Source organism: Taeniopygia guttata, chromosome Z (genome assembly GCF_048771995.1).
Source record: "Taeniopygia guttata chromosome Z, bTaeGut7.mat, whole genome shotgun sequence".
NCBI classification, from domain to species: domain Eukaryota; kingdom Metazoa; phylum Chordata; class Aves; order Passeriformes; family Estrildidae; genus Taeniopygia; species Taeniopygia guttata.
In genome coordinates this window covers 74,315,395-74,335,667 of record NC_133063.1, presented here as the reverse complement: position 1 = coordinate 74,335,667, position 20,273 = coordinate 74,315,395, and the positions used below count along the sequence as shown (strand labels likewise).

Genomic DNA, 20,273 nt, shown 5'->3' with positions numbered 1-20,273 from the left:
TATCCTTTTTATTTATTTCCTGACCCCACTATTGCATTTATTGTTTTTGGCCAGTAATAAAGGTGCATCTGTTGTGATTAAACTGATAGTCCCCTGCTGTTTGTCTTTTGCACTTTGGGATCGGCTAACGAACCATCACGACACCCCGCTATAAGCGGATCGTGACAAATACCAAGCAATATAGCATGTGTTCCAGTAATGTGTCTGCTACACTTTGAAACTGACTGTCAATTTTACTGTACTGAGCTCTCAGGAAAACTGCAGTAAATACTGACAATATAATCTAACAGTCTTTCCACAGATAGTGATTCTCTGAACCAGGTCAGATTACATTTTCTATACAACCCATAACACACTACTGTATAGCAACACTGCATAATAAATGTAGTCTCTGTTCTTTCCTCTCCTCTTAGCAGCTCTACTTTGAAACAGCAGCAGCACAGCCTTCTAGTTCAGAAAACAGAAAATCCAAATTATCTTTTTATCCTCTCTACTCTCAACTAATTTTAAATCAAAACCAATATCCCACTAAGTGAGCTTTTCTCTCATCTTAATTGAAGAGCACAATCTTGATGAAACCAACCAGGCTTAGATTTTTTTTCTATGCTTTCCTCTCCAGCAAGGCTTATACAAGGTCCTCAAAGTGAGTTAGCTGTGTACAATGTACACATACATTTGTAGTGTATGATGATTTGAGATCTACAGGAATCAATACTTACCAGCGTCCTTGCCTACCCATCAGTAGGACGTGTACACATCCTACTACACAGCATCCTTGCCTTCAAATCCTTACTACACAGCAGTACTTCATTGCACTCCTATACATCAATACTGCCAGATCAGGTGTAGTAAATAAAGAACAGCTGTTGCTGTGATCACCTCTTCTGACAAGCTCCTTCCAAAGTGCTGTCAGCAGATTCGTAAGGCCAGAATCTAATCTCACAGGGCACTGCCTGCTTCTTTCTGCTACTTGATCCTTGAAGTATAACCATTTTCTTGACTTTCAGGAAATCTGCCTGTATTCAAATAGGAAGCCACAATATATGGAAACTTCGTCACCAAATGTCCTTAAATAGGGAATAAAATACAACCATCTTAAAAACTCACTACAATGACCATGTAATATACTAAAACCAGTAAAGAATTAATATCTTATACAGTAAAAGCATATTCCATTGGCTATAGAAACCATTTTTAGCTCAGATGTTCAGATAAAGGCTACTCTGCATTGACTCTCACTGGCTACATGATAACTATTCTGGCCTGAAAAAGAAATTTCCCAACTAGACACTAGCAGACAAGATGAAGGAGCTCATGAATGTAACCTCCCTCTTCTTTCCAGGTTTGACTACTGAGCTCTGCTCACTATTCACGAAGGCACACATTTCAAATTAGTATACTGGGCAGGGGACAAGAGACATTACATTACTTTGGTTACTTTTTGTTTTTCTGTCTAGTACCATCTCTGTAGAAACACCACTAAAAATATGAAGGTTGAGTAATAAAGACCCAGAAGCTTTAGCCAACTTCAGGAATAGCTACTCATATGAATTATGGAAGAGGTAAGGCATAGATTTACAGCACACAAGTACAAACACCCAAAATAGCTTCTTTTCTGCAGAATTAAGTAGGAAAAAGTTAAGTTTAAAAACAATTTCCTCAAAATGGAGCAAGCTATCTCACAGAAACACATTTTCCACTGGTAGAAAAAGCCTTCCTACTGGGAATTCATACAAAAATACTAATGAGCTGTAAAGGTACACTGTAATTTAGAGCTTATTAATTTCTTCAGTCAAAAGAGCCTGCAGGTATCAGCCATAGTCATCATACTACCTACCTCAGCTAGCAATCTATCAATAAACCAAAATCAGCAGTTTGCAACTGTTTGTATATTTTTCTTCCAATGTTTCTCCCCGACATCAGCTCCTTAACAAGGTTTCTTTCCCTTAATTTTATGAGAAAACTAACAGGAAAATGTCAAACAGAAAGGCAAAAAAAACATATGATAATTCACTGATGCAGTTCAAAGGTGCTACATAAAACATAGGTTTCATCACTAAGGCTGATCCCTTTTCCAATGCACAACCCGAAACACTTATTTAAAAAAAAAAAAAGAAACATGTTAGTGTCCCCTTCAACATGCTTTGTCTGCAGTACATATAAATCTTATTCACTGGACAAACTTTTTTTGTAAAGAGTTTATAAAATTCACACAATCTCAACACTGCTGACAGAGTCATCTGATCTCCTTATTGCCAAAATTATCCTCATATCCCTCATTACCCAAGAATAATCAAGCTTACATGCTACTGAAAATAAAGTATTTAGATGGTAATAATGTCTGCATACACTTGTTCTAATTTAATAAAAGTATTTTATTACAAAGAAAAATATAACAAAAGTTAAGAAAAATTTATCAGTATTAATTAATGCTTGAAGGTAGAATTATGCTTCTTTCAATTGGACCCATTAAAGGGGCTCTAACATAGATTTGCACAGCAAGCTGGAGATTTTCAAGAGCAGATAATGAGGCAAACTAGTACTATTTTAACCCCTCTAGAGTATAATCAGTTGATTAGGTTTTGAAACATTACAAGGTCTAGGACAAAAAGATTAGCTTTAGTTCCTCCAGATCAAAATTGAAAGATAATTAATTAACAATATTATAAGAAAAGGTTTACTGCCATTTTTACATGTCTTTAATGTAATCTTCTAAAGAAAGCAGGTTAAGATACCTTAATTTATCTATTGTGTGAATGGCAGAAGACTGTTCCCTGTTCCAACACTATTTGCTAAACTAATTGCTTGAATTTAAAAATTTCACATTCCCCCAGAAACCTTATCTTACTTTTTAAGGAAAAAACAGCATCAGTGATCTACTTAAGATACATACAATTATTATAAATTAAATACAAAATGTTAAAAATGTCTCAAAATAAAAAAGAAAATGATAATACTACTGCAGCAAAGTATCTATCAGTCTTCAGAAGAAGTAAAATTCTAAGAGAGCATCCTAGCCACTTAAACATAGCAATTAGAAATTATTTTCATTGAAACAGAGAAGTGATGCATATATGTCAGGGATATATAACTGCTAAGAACAGTTTTGAGACACTGCATAAAACAAAAATAACAGTAAAAAATCAGTATAGCAATCAACACACTAATCTCAAAGGAATAACATTTTTACCACACAGCATTTAAAATTAATACATCTACATGCCAGATGAGGCCCAGTTGTGACTATCAGGACAAAAAGCTACCAATACACCAATTTAAAAAAATCAAGAAGGTAAAAGTACAATGGAAAACTCAAATACAATATATTCTGTGTTGAATTTATGTGCAATAATAGACAATAATAATCTTAAGTGCTTTAACAAATTCATTTAATCTTAAATGGTACATCTTTAAATGTTCCACACTACTTCATATTTTAAATGTTTAACACAATATGAAGTTACGGAATAAACTCATAAAAAGAGTTTATACAGAAAACTGAAGATTACAACATTGTCATTTAGGAGTGGTGAAAAACTGAAGTTGTTCTAAGTAAACAGAAGTTCAATGCATATACACTCTAGTCCAAAGATACTGGACAATAGAAGCTTTGAAAAATTATGATTTAGACTTTTATCCCTAAAGCCACAAGTCCCATTTCATGAGTATCTGAACACTTTTCTTCACTGTAAAGTTATGCAAATGTGCTTAAATACCATATTATTTCAGAATCATAGTTTTCAAACTTACTATTTTACTTGATTTTCAGTAATATCCATTAAAATAGAAACCTCTCTAATACTTGAAATATTTATGAATTAAGCTTATTTAGCTTTCAGTATGAGCTAACTGCATGGATGAATCTCATCTAGGCTGTGGAGAATATGCTCTCATATTTACAGAAATTTTTAAAGTCCTTTTAGGCATGTCAGGATAAAGCCTAAGCACAACACAAGAAATATGATCTCATGTTCTCCTTATATGGTTTTCTTGTTATTTCTAGAAGCAATAGAAGCTGACATCTATGTCAAATGTTGAGACAGCCCACTGATTTTTCTTTTTTCCCTTACTCAGCATTGATTTATACAATCAATTTTTGGTGGCCACTCAGAAATTCCAAGACAATAAACCCTACAACACATTATCTTGTTGTAACTGGTATCTCTGTGTGATGCATGAAGGCAACGAGAAAAACAACAGAAGACATGACTGGCTAATTTCAACTTCCTAGATGTAAAAAGTTAGTAAAGTGAAATACACAGCCTTCAAGTCTTCCTGTCTGTACTTTACAGAAAAGAACATTCATTACCACGCCTGTCAAAATGCATATTTTAACAAGCAAACTATTTGCATGTTAATTACATAAATAGTATCTTTTCTTCCTTAGATGAACGAAGGAGTACATTCAGTAAAACAAAATAGATAAGAACACTAAATTTTTTTTTAAGCCAGCCCCATTCTTTGATACCAAGTCACTAAAACCTAACACACAGGGAGCAATCCCTCTCTTGATTCAATCCTACAGCATTCAGCTAATGGAAGAGGCAAGAAAGTCAGCATGACATCACCTCTGTACACTGCTTTCATACCATCTGGTGCACTTCACAACCTGCACTCCCCAAGTCAATGACACTCTAAGGGAAGCTAATTGTAAGGGCTGCATTAGAGTTGTGATCATCAGCAAAACAACTTCTGTTCTCCTCATCTGTTAGAATCACCGAATCCCAGAATATCCTGATTCGGAAGCAACTCACAAGGATCATAAAGTCCACTCCTGGGCCTGCACAGGACAACCTCCACAATCACACCATGCACATGAGGGCATTGTCCAAATGCTTGTTGAACTCTGGCAAGCTTAGTGCAATGGCCCCTTCACAGTGGAGCCTATTCCAGCACCCAACCACCCTCAACATGAAGAAACTTAAATATCCAACCCAAACCTACCCTGACATCTCCAAGCCAATCCTTTGGGAGCAGGAAGAGATCACTGCTGCCCCACCTCTTCCCCTGATAAGGAAGTCTTAAACCACAATGAGCTCTCCCCCTCATTCTCCTCCTCACCAGGCTGAACAAGCCAAGTAACCTCAGTCATTCCTGTCTTCCTCTTGATGGGGCTTCCCCTCAAGGCCCTTCACCACTGTCATTACTGTGGTACCCAAAAACAGCCCGCAGCGCTCGAGGTGAGGCTGCCCCAGCTCAGAGCAGAGCAGGACAATCCCCTCCCTTGCCTGGCTGGTGAAGCTGTGCCTGATGCCCCCCAGGACAGGGTTGGCCCTCCTGGCTGCCAGGGCACTGCTGACCCATGTGCAACTTTCTGTGAACAAGGATCCCTGTATTTTCTGTTGGGCTACCCTCCAGCCTCTCATTCCCAAGCTGGTATGTATATCCAGAGTTTTACCATCCTGTTGACAAACTCTTCTTTCCTGACTGCCAAATTTCCATGGTTTTAGTTACATTTACCAGCCTCTCTCCATTTCCACATGGATGATGTAAATGCATTACACCATCAATTTCAGATTTCTGATCAATTAAGAGTTTCAGCTTCTGAAATTGATCTGAAACCACAGAGAGCAACCTCATGGAGAATGCACATCCTAGGTTCAGAACTGCCACAGCAGGCAGCCTTCTTAAAAGCACAGAACTGCAAATATATTCCTATAAAGGTCTTCACAGGTATTTTGTCTTTCAGGTAAGGATAGGATAGAAATCATACATTGCTGGCTTCTAAACATGATATGTGTGTATGCACCAAACACATTACACATCACACCTACAGTCATGAGACACCACACTGAAACTTCAGCCACTGTGTAATACAAACTAAAGTTTATTCAATAATAAACAGTATTTTAATTTTATTTATTGTATTATTTTATCAATAATTACATCTTTCATAGCTCTACATATTATACGCAAAGTAATGCATCATATTACATCTAATATATTAAATAGTGGATAAAATTCTATAGTATGTAAAGTATATAATATAGATTATATATGGGACACATAATCTACTATTTATACATTATATCATCTATAAAATAAACAATTACAAATCAAAATACAACACATCTATTGTACTTCATATCATATGTAACACATGCATGTTTTCTATATATTTGTTTAAATATGAATTGATTCAAAAATAAATAAAAAGAGAAACACCACCAGTTCAGCAGTGTTTCTTGTCAGGCAGAAGATGCATCTGCTTAATTATTTTGTACTTGTCAGGATGGCAAATCTCACCAAGATGTGCATGGGCACATTACAAACCAGAACACTCTGCTAGATTTAGATCCACGTTTAGGTTAGACTATAGGGTAAGATGAGGCAAAGAATTGACAAGATTTTTCAGAAAATTTTAATCTAAAATGAGATTAACTTTTTAGGTAACAGATCAACTGTTTGAACAACACAGAAAAGTTTAAATAATACTTCATCAGAAATTCATAATCTCTAAATCACTTTTTTCACTCTGAATACAACTTTTTTCTTAAGACACAATAGCAAACTATTTTCTCATTTTGACAAACACAAATGTGTTGGCAATGACAAGTTTTCTTAACCGCTCTATTTAAACATAATACAAACATGTTCTAGAGAAACATGTTCCATTTTTCTATCTTTGGCATGCAAAATCTCTAAAATGCTTCTGTCCTTGACTTCAGCTTTCTGGTTTTCTCTGGAAACAAACAAAAAAATAGACACTTTATTAGTCGTAATTTGCAGTTAATCATTTGAATTTTTCATGTCCTGATAATGAATGTCATTTTAAAGCACAGAAAATTAAATTATCTGAAGCTGACAGGCCCTGCAGAATTAATCAGGCAGCATATGGCAAGTGACAGCAAATTACATCTGTAAACATCTAACACAGCTTTGTTCAAAAAGAAATAGAAATAAGTGGTCTTAATATTTTTAAAGCAGCTGAAATTATGTTTCTCATTCTTTCCCAAATGCAGAAAGTGTACTTGAACATAGTGAGCAAAATGCTTTTGCCCCTTATTTGCAATGCAGAATCACCAAGCTACTTCAGTTTGTGAAGTCCTTATCTCAGTTACGTAGCATTTTTATGTCTGAGACAACAGTTTCGAACATCATGGATAATTGTTTTATTTATTCTGTCCTTACATTCCACAGGGACAGAATGTGTAACTTTTACCAGCAGGAAAAAAAAGACTCAGAAGCTTAAGTAAGGGAGATGAGCAGAGCCATACCATGTGGTTAATAAGTGCACATCTGTTATCACCTCTGCGACACTTTGTTTTGTTTAACAAAGTACTTCATCTCATTGCTATCTTATTTCTTAACTGAGTTCAAATACTGATACCCTTGCTGGCTTTGGTTTTAGGCAAAAGGAAAATAAATATTGCAACAGTAAGGATATTCATATTCTTTAGCACAAGTAAGAGTTCTTAGCACATGTATGACTTAAAAGGCTGAGAAATATTCCCTAGAAATGTCCAAACTATTCAGGCAATTCCAGCACCACAGGTGACAGAAGCAGAAGTTCATTCAGATTATCTGTGTTCTCACAATACACTTAAAACTTTCATCAGGGCTGGTATCAGCCATCTATGGAAGCTAGAGAATCCTACTTGAGCAACTCTTCCTCTACCAAATAAGGAATATTTCAGAGCTGGAATGGGATGAAATACACGAAACTGTATACATGAAATTGCAAATCTTATCTCAAGTCGATGAAAATATCCAGCTGTACACAAAAGGCTTAATCTGCCAAAACATTCTGTAACAGTGGCCAATAAGGATAGTAGACACATGGACGATTATTTTTCTCCACTATTAAGTATTACTGTGTAGTCTAATGCTATGAGAGATTTTAAAAATTAAACTACACTGACATAATAGACCATCCAATAACATGGTGGTTTTTAATAAAGTTCTATGACTGTTAAAATATCTAATCCAATCTTGAGTAAACAAAGAACTAAGGAAAAATGGTATGGAATTTGAAGCGAGGGTTTTGGAAATTCTGGTCTCAAGACTTCGTAATTCTAAATAGCTCTCTCCTGCTTCAAAAATACAGCAAGGATATGTTGTAGGACTTGAAGAAAACTAAGAAAAACGTACCTGAAAAGGTATCATTTAAGCTATATTTAGCTTAGGAAAAATAGCAATATATAGGAAGCAGTCTTAGTCAGTTACATCGCATGAAAAAAAATCTACTTCATAAAGAAAATAACTCAGTGCTGTGAAATCAGATGATGAATATTCAACAAGTATTCCAAAAGACATTGCATATCTGAAATGTATTTAACATTTTAAGTGAGACAGAAACTTAACAAAAAAAAGAACATCAGATACTGACCTTAAAGCATCTGATCACCTACAATCAGAACCATCAAGCCATTGCTTGATAGGTTGCTAGAAAGTCATAAAAAGTAAAATAAATAGTACAGACAGTTTTTCATAGCTTATTGTTGCAGTTTCAGAGACAGACAAGCAACATGACACTCCATGTTCATGCAGCAACAGCCAGTGTTTATTGAAGGGCAGTCCCTTTTATAGGGGCTTCAAATTTCCTGCTCATAGAGTCGACTGGAGAAAGGTTTCAATTTAACCCAAGCTCACTGGCCAATGATGTGGGTGCATCCTTTGTTCAAAGGAATTGGCTGGGGTCCCCTCGTTCAAGCCTGAATTCAGCCCATCACTTTCATACTTGGGGATTTGTTTACTTCAATGAGCTAACAAGCCAGCTGGTCGAGTAAGTCTCTGTCAAGGCCAAATTGTTTGTGCAGCTATAGTCCAGAGGTTAAAAAGGTTTCAAAATGCTTCGCCCTGCTTGTAATATGTATCTAGCTAACAGAAGTCACATTCTCAGCATGTTTTAAAAAATAGTAAAAGACTTTCCGGTAAGCATATAAAACTTCATACTAGAAGATAGTAGAAGCCTTAAAGAACAGGAGTTAGTAAGGAAAAATGTAAAAATGGCTGAACTGTTTATTTGTGTAATACTTAGCACAAAAGTTTGTGCATGTTTCTGAAGGAAATATACTGTTCATGATAGTTACAACTCAAATGAAACAAAAACTGTTCCAATATAGAAATATTAATGCTTCTTCATATTAAGTTCCTTTGCTGTGGGATCCTAAATGGCAATCAACAATTACCCTTTCTCCAAGACAACAGTTGCAGTAATCAAAGCCAAAATATCTGGGGAGGAAGGTTATCATTCTCCCATAAGCATGCTACACCATAATCTTTCTGAGGAAGTTGATCTAAAGCTGATCTTTACAGCTGATCTAAGCTGAAAGAACTGTAACATTCAATGTTTCCTCAGGTCTTAGTCACAGCTAGACAACTTAAGATTAGACACAAGCTAGCTGATCCAAAATCCTAAGAGCTTTAGAAGACAAAAAGCAAAGTAGGTCTTTACTACAAAGTACTTGGGAGAGTCAGGTGCAGGCACAGAATAAATACTATTAACCACCCATAAGCGCCATGAAGTACTAAATAGCATTGCCACCAGCCCTCAGAAACATCCTGACCTTAAGTCTACCACCCACGATATGCCATCATCATCCCAACTCTAACCACCATTTCTTCTCTCAAAGTCAGACTTTCATAAAGCAAGACTCAATCAAGACACAAAAACTGTGTATTCAGATACCCTCCTAACTGAACCATGCAATCATCACTTGAAAATTATTACTCAACTTGCTTTCTAATGCATTAAATGATCTGAAAACCTGGTAAGTTAAATAGGTTTCCCTAAGGACTTTACAGTTTTAAGTGGTTAATTTTTTAAGATTTATTTTAGGGAGAAAACTGAGGAAGTGAATAAGTGAACCAAGAACCAGGTAAAAACAAACAGCTATGAAAAACAGTATGCACAGCTAATTCTAATTTATTATTGGTAGTTAAGAACCTATTGAGCCCTCTGACTTTAGGACATGGTTTCAAAACACAGGTCCACAGAATAAAGTCTGGACTGGAGAGAAAAAAAAGGAAACATATCACTATTAAAGCAAAATATATACCTGGAAAATAGTTACATACTAGCCAACAGTTCACAGCACATTTCTAGTTAAATGCAGTGTTTAGCTATGCAATGCTTGGTAAAACACTCCTTCAAACAAAGATGTCAAATAACATAGTTTATAGAAACAGATCTATCATCATCATCATGATTGGGAGAAGTTTAAATTTAATATATTTTGCCCTTATGATGTTTTCTTTCAAGATCTTTAGATACCCATGCTTGCTAATGTGCCCAAAAATAGTTTAACATGTAAATACACACAGATAAAGAAAAATGTTTTAATTATTAGAAGTACATAATGGAAGTTGTCAGAAGCCTAAAGTATAAACTGAAACCTCAAATGCAAGTATACCAGCAATTTCACCTGATGGCACAGGACATTTTCCCATGCTTCTTACAGGATAGCTCCCCACATACACTCAAGATGGTATTTCAGACTGGAACTTACATACCATATTTGGATCTGCTGTCACACCCAAAAATGGGACTTGGTAAGAATTTCAGTCATCATCTCTTCTTGTTTAAAAGGGTAACAAATATTGAGAAAAAAATCTGAACAATTTCATTCATTGAGCTTTTCTGTATTTAAAATGTGTTTTTAAAAGTCTATTGGAATATGGGGGGAAAAATTCAGGCACTGTCAAGAAGCTGATGATGATCAATGACTGAGACAAACTCCTGTTTAGCTAATTAGAATCACTGATGAGCAATAATGATGTGAGCTAAGAATATGTGCAGACTTCTTTAGGATGAAAAATGGAGTGAAGAGAGGCTGTCAATTTGTACAAGTTCTAAGCTCCAATCAGTTTTCCCATGAGTACTACCTATTTTAAATGTTTAACACAGATGCACTTAGCTACAAAGATTATCAAGATTCAGCTTCCCACAAAAATGAAGGAACTGAGAAAACATTCTTAGGCTTGACACATTTCCTCTGTTATAATTTTCTTCCTGTATTACGCTTTACTCAGTTATACAACATGATAATGTTCTTGATGTTTGGCACCATTTTAATGGCTTGCCAGAAATTAAACATTAGACTTTGAGAAAGCACTTATCCATGAATGAGATATGAAAACAGCAAAAACCTTAATACTGAAAAAAACAGAAGTCTTTTCAAGTTTCTAAACAACATCCTTCCTAAAATCTTCAGCAAAAGCAAAAGACAAGCAAAGAGGTATCCTGTACTGTACCACAGGTCTTAATCAAAAAAGTACTTAACCATTTGTCAAGAAAAAGTAACTTGGAGTCGTATATAATTATGTCACATTTACATCAATTAAATGAAAATAAATTCAACTAATAAATTGAATTTGCTGTTCACATGTTTCATGGAATACATACTATCAGTTTTAAAAATCACTGAATTAAAAAAAAAAAAAAAAAACAACCAAAAAACAAAACCAACCCCACAAACAACAAATCCAGCCAAAAAAAAAAAAAACCCACAAAAACAAACACCAAACCAAAACAAAAAAAACCCCTCAAAACATTCCAAAACCAAAATCATATCTACAAATTTGGTCTTTTAACAGAAAGTTAAGATTACACTGTAAATTTTGGACAGTGTAAAACAGTAAAGGCTGCATTTTAACAGTGTATCTCTATAACAAACTGCTTCTAGAAACACTGTTACTTTTGAAAGCCATTTCATTCATTGATTCTAAAGGATCTGCAGAACAAGAAAGGCTGTGAAATACAAGTTGGTGCGATGCAGCCTTAATTTGATTACCTCATCTCCCATCCTCCAACTTTCAAATATTATACAGACTTCCACAAGTCACATATTCTGTGTTTGCATTAAATAGATAATTATTCACGCATGTGCAAAGTGAAGTTGTAGAGCACAGACTTGTCAGTGTTATGGTAAATATGGCACCAATATTGTAATTACTGTGTAGTCACATCCCTGTGATTGCACTGTCATGGGTTAGTAGAAACAGAGCCTATGCCTTAATCTTCCAACTAGAAACTTCACTGTTTCCATGTATTAAGAACTGATTAAAAAAAAAAAAAAACTAAGTCATTTTCACTTAATTGTGAGTTTAATTTCATCTAAGAGTCTAAAAGATCCTTATACTTCATGAACTACAATTGATAGACAAAATTACTTTTTTCTTTTAATACTTATAATTCATACTTTTAAAAGATTCAGACAGCATGGAGCAATAAAGAATTTAAATGACTACCACACATTTTGCATTTTTCTAACTGCTTTCAAACAGTAGATGGTTTCTATAAAAATTATATATACTTATTTTTATTTCTTTACAAAAATAATTTAAGATCTAATTACAAATGTTAAATGAAATTGTTTCCTTAGTAAATTATCAATAGAGCCAGTTCTATATTGCATGATATGTATCAAAATGAAAAGGCATAATTACAGAAACATAAATTTTCTTGCAGCTCTAACTTGATTGATTTAATTTATTAGATGATATATTAAGGAATAAGACTCTTATTTTAAGCACATGATGATGTCTCATTTTAAGCAACATACATAAGATACTAAATGTATTTTTATACTAAAGTAGTACAAAAAATAGCGACATTTTTGCCCAATAATTTTGCAAACATTTTTCATCTAAAATACACAACTCTTTTACAGTGTTCAAAATATCAGCACTTCAGAACAGACTGCTTTAACATCTGCACATCACCAGGGTTTCCCCCAAGGATTTTTAAATGATGCCTGCCTGTGCTGAATAAAGTGCTAACTTGCACCTTGCATTTCAAACTGTGTCCTGAGCAGCCATCCAGTTGGTACAACACCAGCTGAATTCCCAGAGGCCACTGTTCAATCAGGCTTGACTGCAATTATCATGTCAATATTTTGTGCTCCGATATGCAGATATGCACACATGCAAACTGCATAATACCTTCTTCTCCATGGAATGTTGACTTATGTTCAACGTTCTGAGAATTTTTAATGAAACAGGATATTAAACTTTCATTAACTGTAGAAAATCACAGTTATTTGACCTTAGCCAGAAAGGTTGTACTCTTATGCTCTATTATTCTGCCCACTATATTGTGTGATAGTAATTGGATAGTCCACTGTGTTTTAAATACAGAGTGACAAAATAGTAATGGCTTACATCTTGTTTACATCATTGTCCTCCTGCCATTATGTTTCCTGTTAATTAGTAAAAGGGTGTTTTAATAAAGCATTTACACAATGTTTATCATCCCTTCAAAAAGATGCGAAATACAGATTTTTAATTTTTTCAATTAAACTAAGCATCTATAGTGTTCATTCATACAGCACATTCACTTATCCTTTTTACATAAAAAGTACTTGTCATTTTCAGTAAACCTGCGTATATCAGCAGTCAGTGAAGAATCGACGTCAACCTGTTTATGTTTTTTCCACAATTTGCTTTTCACAGGATGCTGCAAATCACAGCGTAAGCTCTTGCAATTACCTTTCCAAAAATTCTTTGGTTATTTTTGATCTCTTGCTTTTCAGCCATATTTTTGTCCATCTGTTCACCTTTAGACAGATGTAACTCCTCAGGAAGAACAACAACAAAACTCTCAATCACTGGCACTAACACTCAGGCTGCCACTATTTCTTAAGAGTGGCCTGAAATGATAAATCTATTTTTTGCCTTTGTTAAGACCTGCAATACACAACACACTTGAAATCTAGATGTGGAAAACCCTCTGCATAAAGCAGGCTTGCCAAAGGTAAGTATACCATCTCACATAATACAATCCTCATGTACATATACCAAGTCTTGTATCATTGGCACAGTTTGATCATTTGGATCCTGCTACATCCACTTTCCAGAAGAATAGAAAAGAGTCAGCTAGAAGCCCTAGAGGAAAATTAGTCTGTTGAGCTTGTCAAGCTTGCATATACTACAGAAGGAAGAGTCTTAAAGCAGAGCTCTGAAGTTTGCAAAAATATTTCAAAATATTTCATACTCCCGTCTGAACCCAACTCCATTTCAGTTTACACACACATTTACTTAATAAGAGCTATTTTCTAGCAACTTTTTTTTAAATAATAAAAAAAAAATCTTTCAAAAGGCAGCAAACTAGAAATAGCATACTTGTTACATAATACTGAGATCAATAGTATTTAAAGTAGCTAGAAAGTATACTAACATGAGTAGTAGTAGTTTTACAATGGCTTGTTTAAAATACCTGGAGGCTTTTACATATCCCAAAGGCATTTCTCATTTGCACAGTAAAGATAATTTTTTGTTTATATCTGAATATTAAATTGGGAATATAGTTACAGTTATCCAGCAAGAACTGCAAAGACTGCTGAAAAGTATCATATCATTGGTGTATTACAGAAATTAGCAGCATAGCCATAAAAAAGTAGAAACTGAATTTTTACAATTTTAGGGCAGGAGAACCTCTATTTTGGGGCCAAGAAAGCATTTGAAAATAACAGACAAATAACAGCAAGGTACTAGTAATTTCCCCCTATGCTCCTCAAATTATATATTTTATATTTTCCTGGTTTGTTTGGACAAAGATATTATACAGAGTTTTCTAATGCTATAAATACAAATTACCTTACTGTAAAGCTAGTATTGCCCACGCAATTCCTCCTAAGTATCTTCTTTTCTTCATCACACATCTGCAGTGTAAGTTGTAATGTTCTAACTGAACATTTTGTCCTGCATCTTTTTATTCTTGCCACTGTAATTTTGTGAAGAAAACCTAGCTGTCTCTTTCATCAGTTTAATGACTGAAATATACTAGACAATATTTTTTGATTCTTTATATAAATATATTTGATCTAGGAGAGTACACATGCCTGTGCTTTCTTAGATTCTGTCTGCTTCCATTACTTATCTGGCTTATATGACCTCAGGCAGTCTCAAAGATTTGGTGGGGAATGGAAGGTTCTCATGGAATTTTTAGTGGAAAGAGCACACTGAAAAATGAAGCTATGCAAACACGGGTGGTTATCCATGTCACAAGAAAAAACAAAAAATGTTTAAATCCATTCCATTCTGTTTGTTTCTATCTCAGAATCTCACAATAAGCCTGAGTAAGAGAAAAATTTCTGAACTTGAATATGACTGGATCTCTGTTGTTTCTAATATAGATGAAACAAAAAAAAAATCTGTAAGACTTAAAATAGCTTTCAGATTTTAGTGTAAATTTTCAATTTCCAGCTCATCTGAAACTCTGTATAATATAGCAAAAAGGACTACAAGCAGCACAGATCCTCCCAAGTGACACAAACCATCTTGCTTATAACAGTTATTTGATCGTCCCATTTTTTATACTCTTTAAACCCATGTATTTTTCTCAGATTAACGAAGTCAGAAAATCTATTGTCCTGTAATTTTCTGGACAACAGCGGTGGTAGATAGCACATTTCCTTTAAAGGCAATCAATGCATTGGAACTAAGATAAACTGACGTTAGCATTAAAAAAAAACATATCTACTCCTTTAAGGTAGGGACATATTATCTACTCCTTTAAGGTAGGGACATACTATCTACTCCTTTAAGGTAGGGAATAAGACAAAAACTTTTCTGAAAGGGTGAGAGTTGGAACAGGTACAGTCATGAAACTGAAGCTACTGAGGAAATCATTATGGAGAGTAGTAACAGGAAAAGTTAGGATAGAATTTATGGGGCTGTAATTTGGTTGTGCAGAAGGTTCACGGGTAAAGCTGGGCTAGAAACTATTTCCAAAGTGGCAATAAGACCATTCTCAGGCAAAAGAGATGAAGCTACATCAACTAAAGAGAAAAATACACACTATTGCTCCATCTGTCAAATCAAAGCAACCCCAAAGTTCAAAGTTGTGATTAATAAATTCCTATATACTGAATGGGTCCACACGTATTCCAGGATTCTCAGGAGTAATGATAACACCTAAAAAGATGCTGTTGAAGCAATTTCTTCTTTCTTAATTCCATAATTCAGAGAAGCATGGAAAAGCTGTGATATACATGTATAGCTTTGAGTTCAAAAAGGTTCTATAGCATTAATGTAACTCTAAAGAGTAGAAAACCTAAAAAAATTAGACAAGCACATTAAAAGAAGTATGTTGGCAGGGTTTCACATAGCAATCACCAGCATCTGTACAGTGCAAAACACATACAAAAACTTTCAGCTTATTATTCTGCTTTTGTGCATCAAGGTGGTATAGTGCCATATTCGTAGTATCAATAAGGATAATAAATAAAATTACCAATTTCTGTTCTAAATAAAGCATAAAATAATTCATTTGTTGACCATTATTTAAATGTAAGCTTTCTAACATCTCTCTGCTTGAATTCATCCTAACATCCTGATTATTTTTATATGCAACATAAATAAAAAATGTTAATAAGCCTGAACACCTGCTTCTGCCTTCGTAAGCTTCAGATAGAAGAACTATAATTTTCCATATTGTTCAGCTATCTATAAAATGTGGTTAGGACAAAAAAAAATTTAAATTTTTCAATATAATTGCACTTATATATACGTAATATATGTTTATATATATTAATTACTGTATCTATATGTTTTAAGCAGTTCTCTCTTTTTTTTATGTTTTATGAAGGAAGATGAATTCTACTACCAATGTTCACATGAAAAAATGATCAGATTTTATTAGGAAACAAATCATTATGATTTTGCATTTCAACATAAATGAAGGATACTATGAATTTGTTTATCAGTCTTCATCATATATTAGAATTATTTCTAAAATCAAACTTGAAAATAACAGTAAGAACAGTATACTGTCTAAACAGCCAAGCTATTACTCTGTGCAATTAAGTGTCCCAGTACAAAACCAGCAGTTACTTGATATCATCACTGGCGACCACATATGAGCCCCCAAAAACAGCTGTCTTTAAAATAAGCTGCATGTCCTTACAGCATCTTACTCATTAACTGGACTACATCACTGTCTTCCTCTGCATATGAATTGTTTAGAGTATTACCTCTAGTTTCATGATCACACTGTATTTTTTGGACAAAAATCTTCATTGCTTTATGCAAGGTAGAACAGAGGACAACATTATAAAAATGGTGAGAGAGAGGGGATCTCATCAATACATATAAATATCTCAAACGTGGGTGTCAGGAGGGTGCCTCAACATCAGGCAGAACTTTTTTACGCTGAGGGTGGCAGGGCACTGGAACAGATTGCCTAGGCAGTTTGTAAGGTCTCCCTCTCTGGAGACACTCAAAAGCCACCTGGACACATACCTGTATAACCTGCTCTAGGTGACTCTGCCTTGGCAGAGAGGCTGCACTAGATGATCTCCCAAGGTCCCTCCTAACCCTAACAATATCATGATTCTGTGAAATGCGCTCCCAGCTAAAGAAGTTAACACTGTATTTTCACAAATGAAAAGAACGTGTACAGAAGAACTCCAGGAAGGAAAGAGGTGAACAACAAAACATGCCTTCTAAGATCAAAGCACCCAATGGAAACCCAAAGGAGACAGGACCTCTTATGAATCTGTAACAAGATTCCCAAGTAAAATTGGCAAGCCATTTAAAAAAGTTTAAATCCATTCTTTTTCTCTTTTTTAAAAAATCCCCTTTTTTATTTTAAGGAACTCATGATACTTTAAGATAATTGTTTCAATTCTGACAGCCAACTCATCACATTCTCCTTATCTTTCACCTACAAAAATATCTGAATTCATAAATATTAGCATTCCAAAACAATCAACTGCATCCTGCGATAATCAACTAATACTTATAGGAATCAGATAATAGTAAGTACCATGAAGAAATCATCACCATTACTATCCTCAGAAGAATAAACTGCAGAAGTAAGATCCCACTTGCCTGGGTTAATGGAGATAGAAGCTCTTACAGTCAGAGACAACTTCTTCCCGCAGAGCGTAGTTGGGCACTGGAACAGGTTTCCCAGGCAAGTGGTCACAGCACCAGCCTAAGAGAGTCCAAGAAGTATTTGACAATGCTCTCAGGCACATGGTGTGATTCTTGGTGTGTCCTGTGCAGAGCAAGGAGTAGGACTCAGTGATTCCAACCTTTTCCAAAGCAGCATGTTCTATAATCCTATAATAGTTACATCTTCTATTATCAAGTCTTAGGTTTTCACTTCCTCAAAAATTCAGATAAACATAACTTATATATAACTGTTACCTAACAGCTTATGACACTGGAAAAATACCAGTCATTTTCCTCCTCCTGCTCCTTCAAAAGGAAAGCAAAATATGGCAAGACATTTATAATTTCAAAATGGTATTCAACTGCAGGACAGCAATTTCAGTGAGAACACATTTTAAAGTATGCTTCAACTTGCACTACAAAAAGAGAAAATTTGCAATGTATTCTGGGCATTCTTGACAAAATTTAACAGTTACATTTTTTCAATACATTTTTCGAACTCTACATAGTTTTCAATTAGAAAGATAAAGAATATGGTATCAGCAGGGCAGTTTGGTTGCTTTTTGGTTTTAGTGGCATGTTAAATCTTCAAACTCACCTTTCCACAACCAAGCTGACAGTTTGAGTAAGATCTGATTTTGACACCTGGAGATTTTTCCAAAGAGACCACACAAATTCTTTATCAGCCTTAGAAATAGGAGGAAAAAAAAAAAAAAAGAAGAAGAAAAAATACATTACATGTATAATGCCTTTTACAGGCAAAAAAAGAGTAAAGTTATACTGAGCACATTCAAAACACAATTACCAAGAAAGCCCTAATCTAGTGAGAGTTCCCTGCAAGTTATTCACTGTTCCATGAAAATACAGCCAATGGTTCTCTTGAATAAACAAAGTTTTAACATTACAAAATACTGAAGTAAAATAAACACCTAGAGTCAACATTAAAATAATATGCAAAGTAATGTATGGCAGCAGAAATTACATTATTCTAACAAGGCTGCCTTTTGCTATATCTATTTCTGTTACTGACACAATTTCTATTAGAATACTAAGCCTAGAATACCTGCTTCAACATTAAGTTTTACCACATGCAGCTCTTTATTTCAAAATATAAAGTAAAACAATCTTCTAACACTCTGTTGCCTTTATAAAAGACAACAGCGACCTGGTTCTAAGAGGCAGCACGGCAGCCCGGCCTGTCCGGGCCACTCGGGCTAACGACAAAGACGCAGACACCAATGTGGTGGACGGTCGAAAGCCTTTATTATCTTATCTCATGGGTTTAAATAGTCTTGGGGGACTTTGCTACGTCAGGGGGGGTTGGTAGGGTCTCAAGGGTTAGTCGGGAGTGGAAAACTCCTGGGTTAGGTGTGGTTACATGTTCTGGGGTTAATAGATAACGTGAAGCAGGGAGAAGGGGGAAGGGTCTCTCTTTCCGTCACATCCCGAGATCTTCCGTTCGCCTGTCCCTATCTACCACACACTCAGGCTTCTAACCTGCACTATACAGAAGTTTCTGAAAGAAAACTCAAGTGAGCAAGAAAACAATGTTCTTTACAAATAAAGTTCGTGAAAACTAGATGTCAGGTAAAAGCTTTCCCACATTTGTATTTTCGACTACACATTCATTGTTATTTTTCGCTGGTGTCGTCTTATTTCAACAAGATTTTATTACTGGAAGAACCAATATTAGTTATTTTACAATCTAAACCCATGTGTTGATTATATAAAAAAATGTTAGGGGAGAAAAATAAAATCCAGCTAAAGATGAAGACTGGTAAGACAATATGTGTACATAAACCATAGTCCAGACTAGGATGAGACCTACTGAAACAATCTAACATAAAATTAGGAACTAATAAGCTAAATCCATAGTATATGGGCAGCTAGGCCTATTCAACAGGCAAAAATAATTAGAGTGCAGCTATGACTACTAGTGTTTTGGAAATTGAGAATCATTTAGACTGGAAAAGACATTTATGATCAAGGCATCCAACCAGTAACTTAACATTGCTACATCCACCACTAATCCGTACATGCCACATATACATGGCTTTTAAATACTGCCAGGGATTAAACACCCCCACTTCTCTAAGTAGCCTATTCCAGTGCCTGACGAGAAATTCTTTCTAATGTCAAATTTAAATGTTAAAAACCAAATTGCCAAAAGGATCTTGTAATTAACGACCATCATCAGCTTGCGAAAAATGCACTATACCATAAAGAATTCATATTTCTTAAAAGCAGAAAAATTTCAACAGTCTTTCATGGGTTGTGCACAGCTTTTAAAATGCTGACTGTGTTTCTCAAATTTCCAAACAAACAATTACCAAAAAACTTTGTGCAAAAAGAGGAACAAGATGTTACTAAAACACTTGAAAAATCCACAGTCCTCCTCTAATCAAATTAGGTTACTAGTGTACATGCAAACA

The 20,273-nt window shown here is 34.9% G+C and overlaps 1 protein-coding gene across 1 annotated transcript in view; it reads right to left on the bottom strand.

The window, feature by feature from the left end:
* The window catches only part of CNTLN (centlein), a 181,752-nt gene that overhangs the window by 145,634 nt on the left and 15,845 nt on the right, over window positions 1-20,273 (bottom strand). Inside the window, 2 exon segments of the mRNA XM_072922859.1 lie at window positions 6,592-6,682; window positions 18,440-18,528. Coding sequence (XP_072778960.1) covers window positions 6,592-6,682; window positions 18,440-18,528 — 180 coding nt within the window.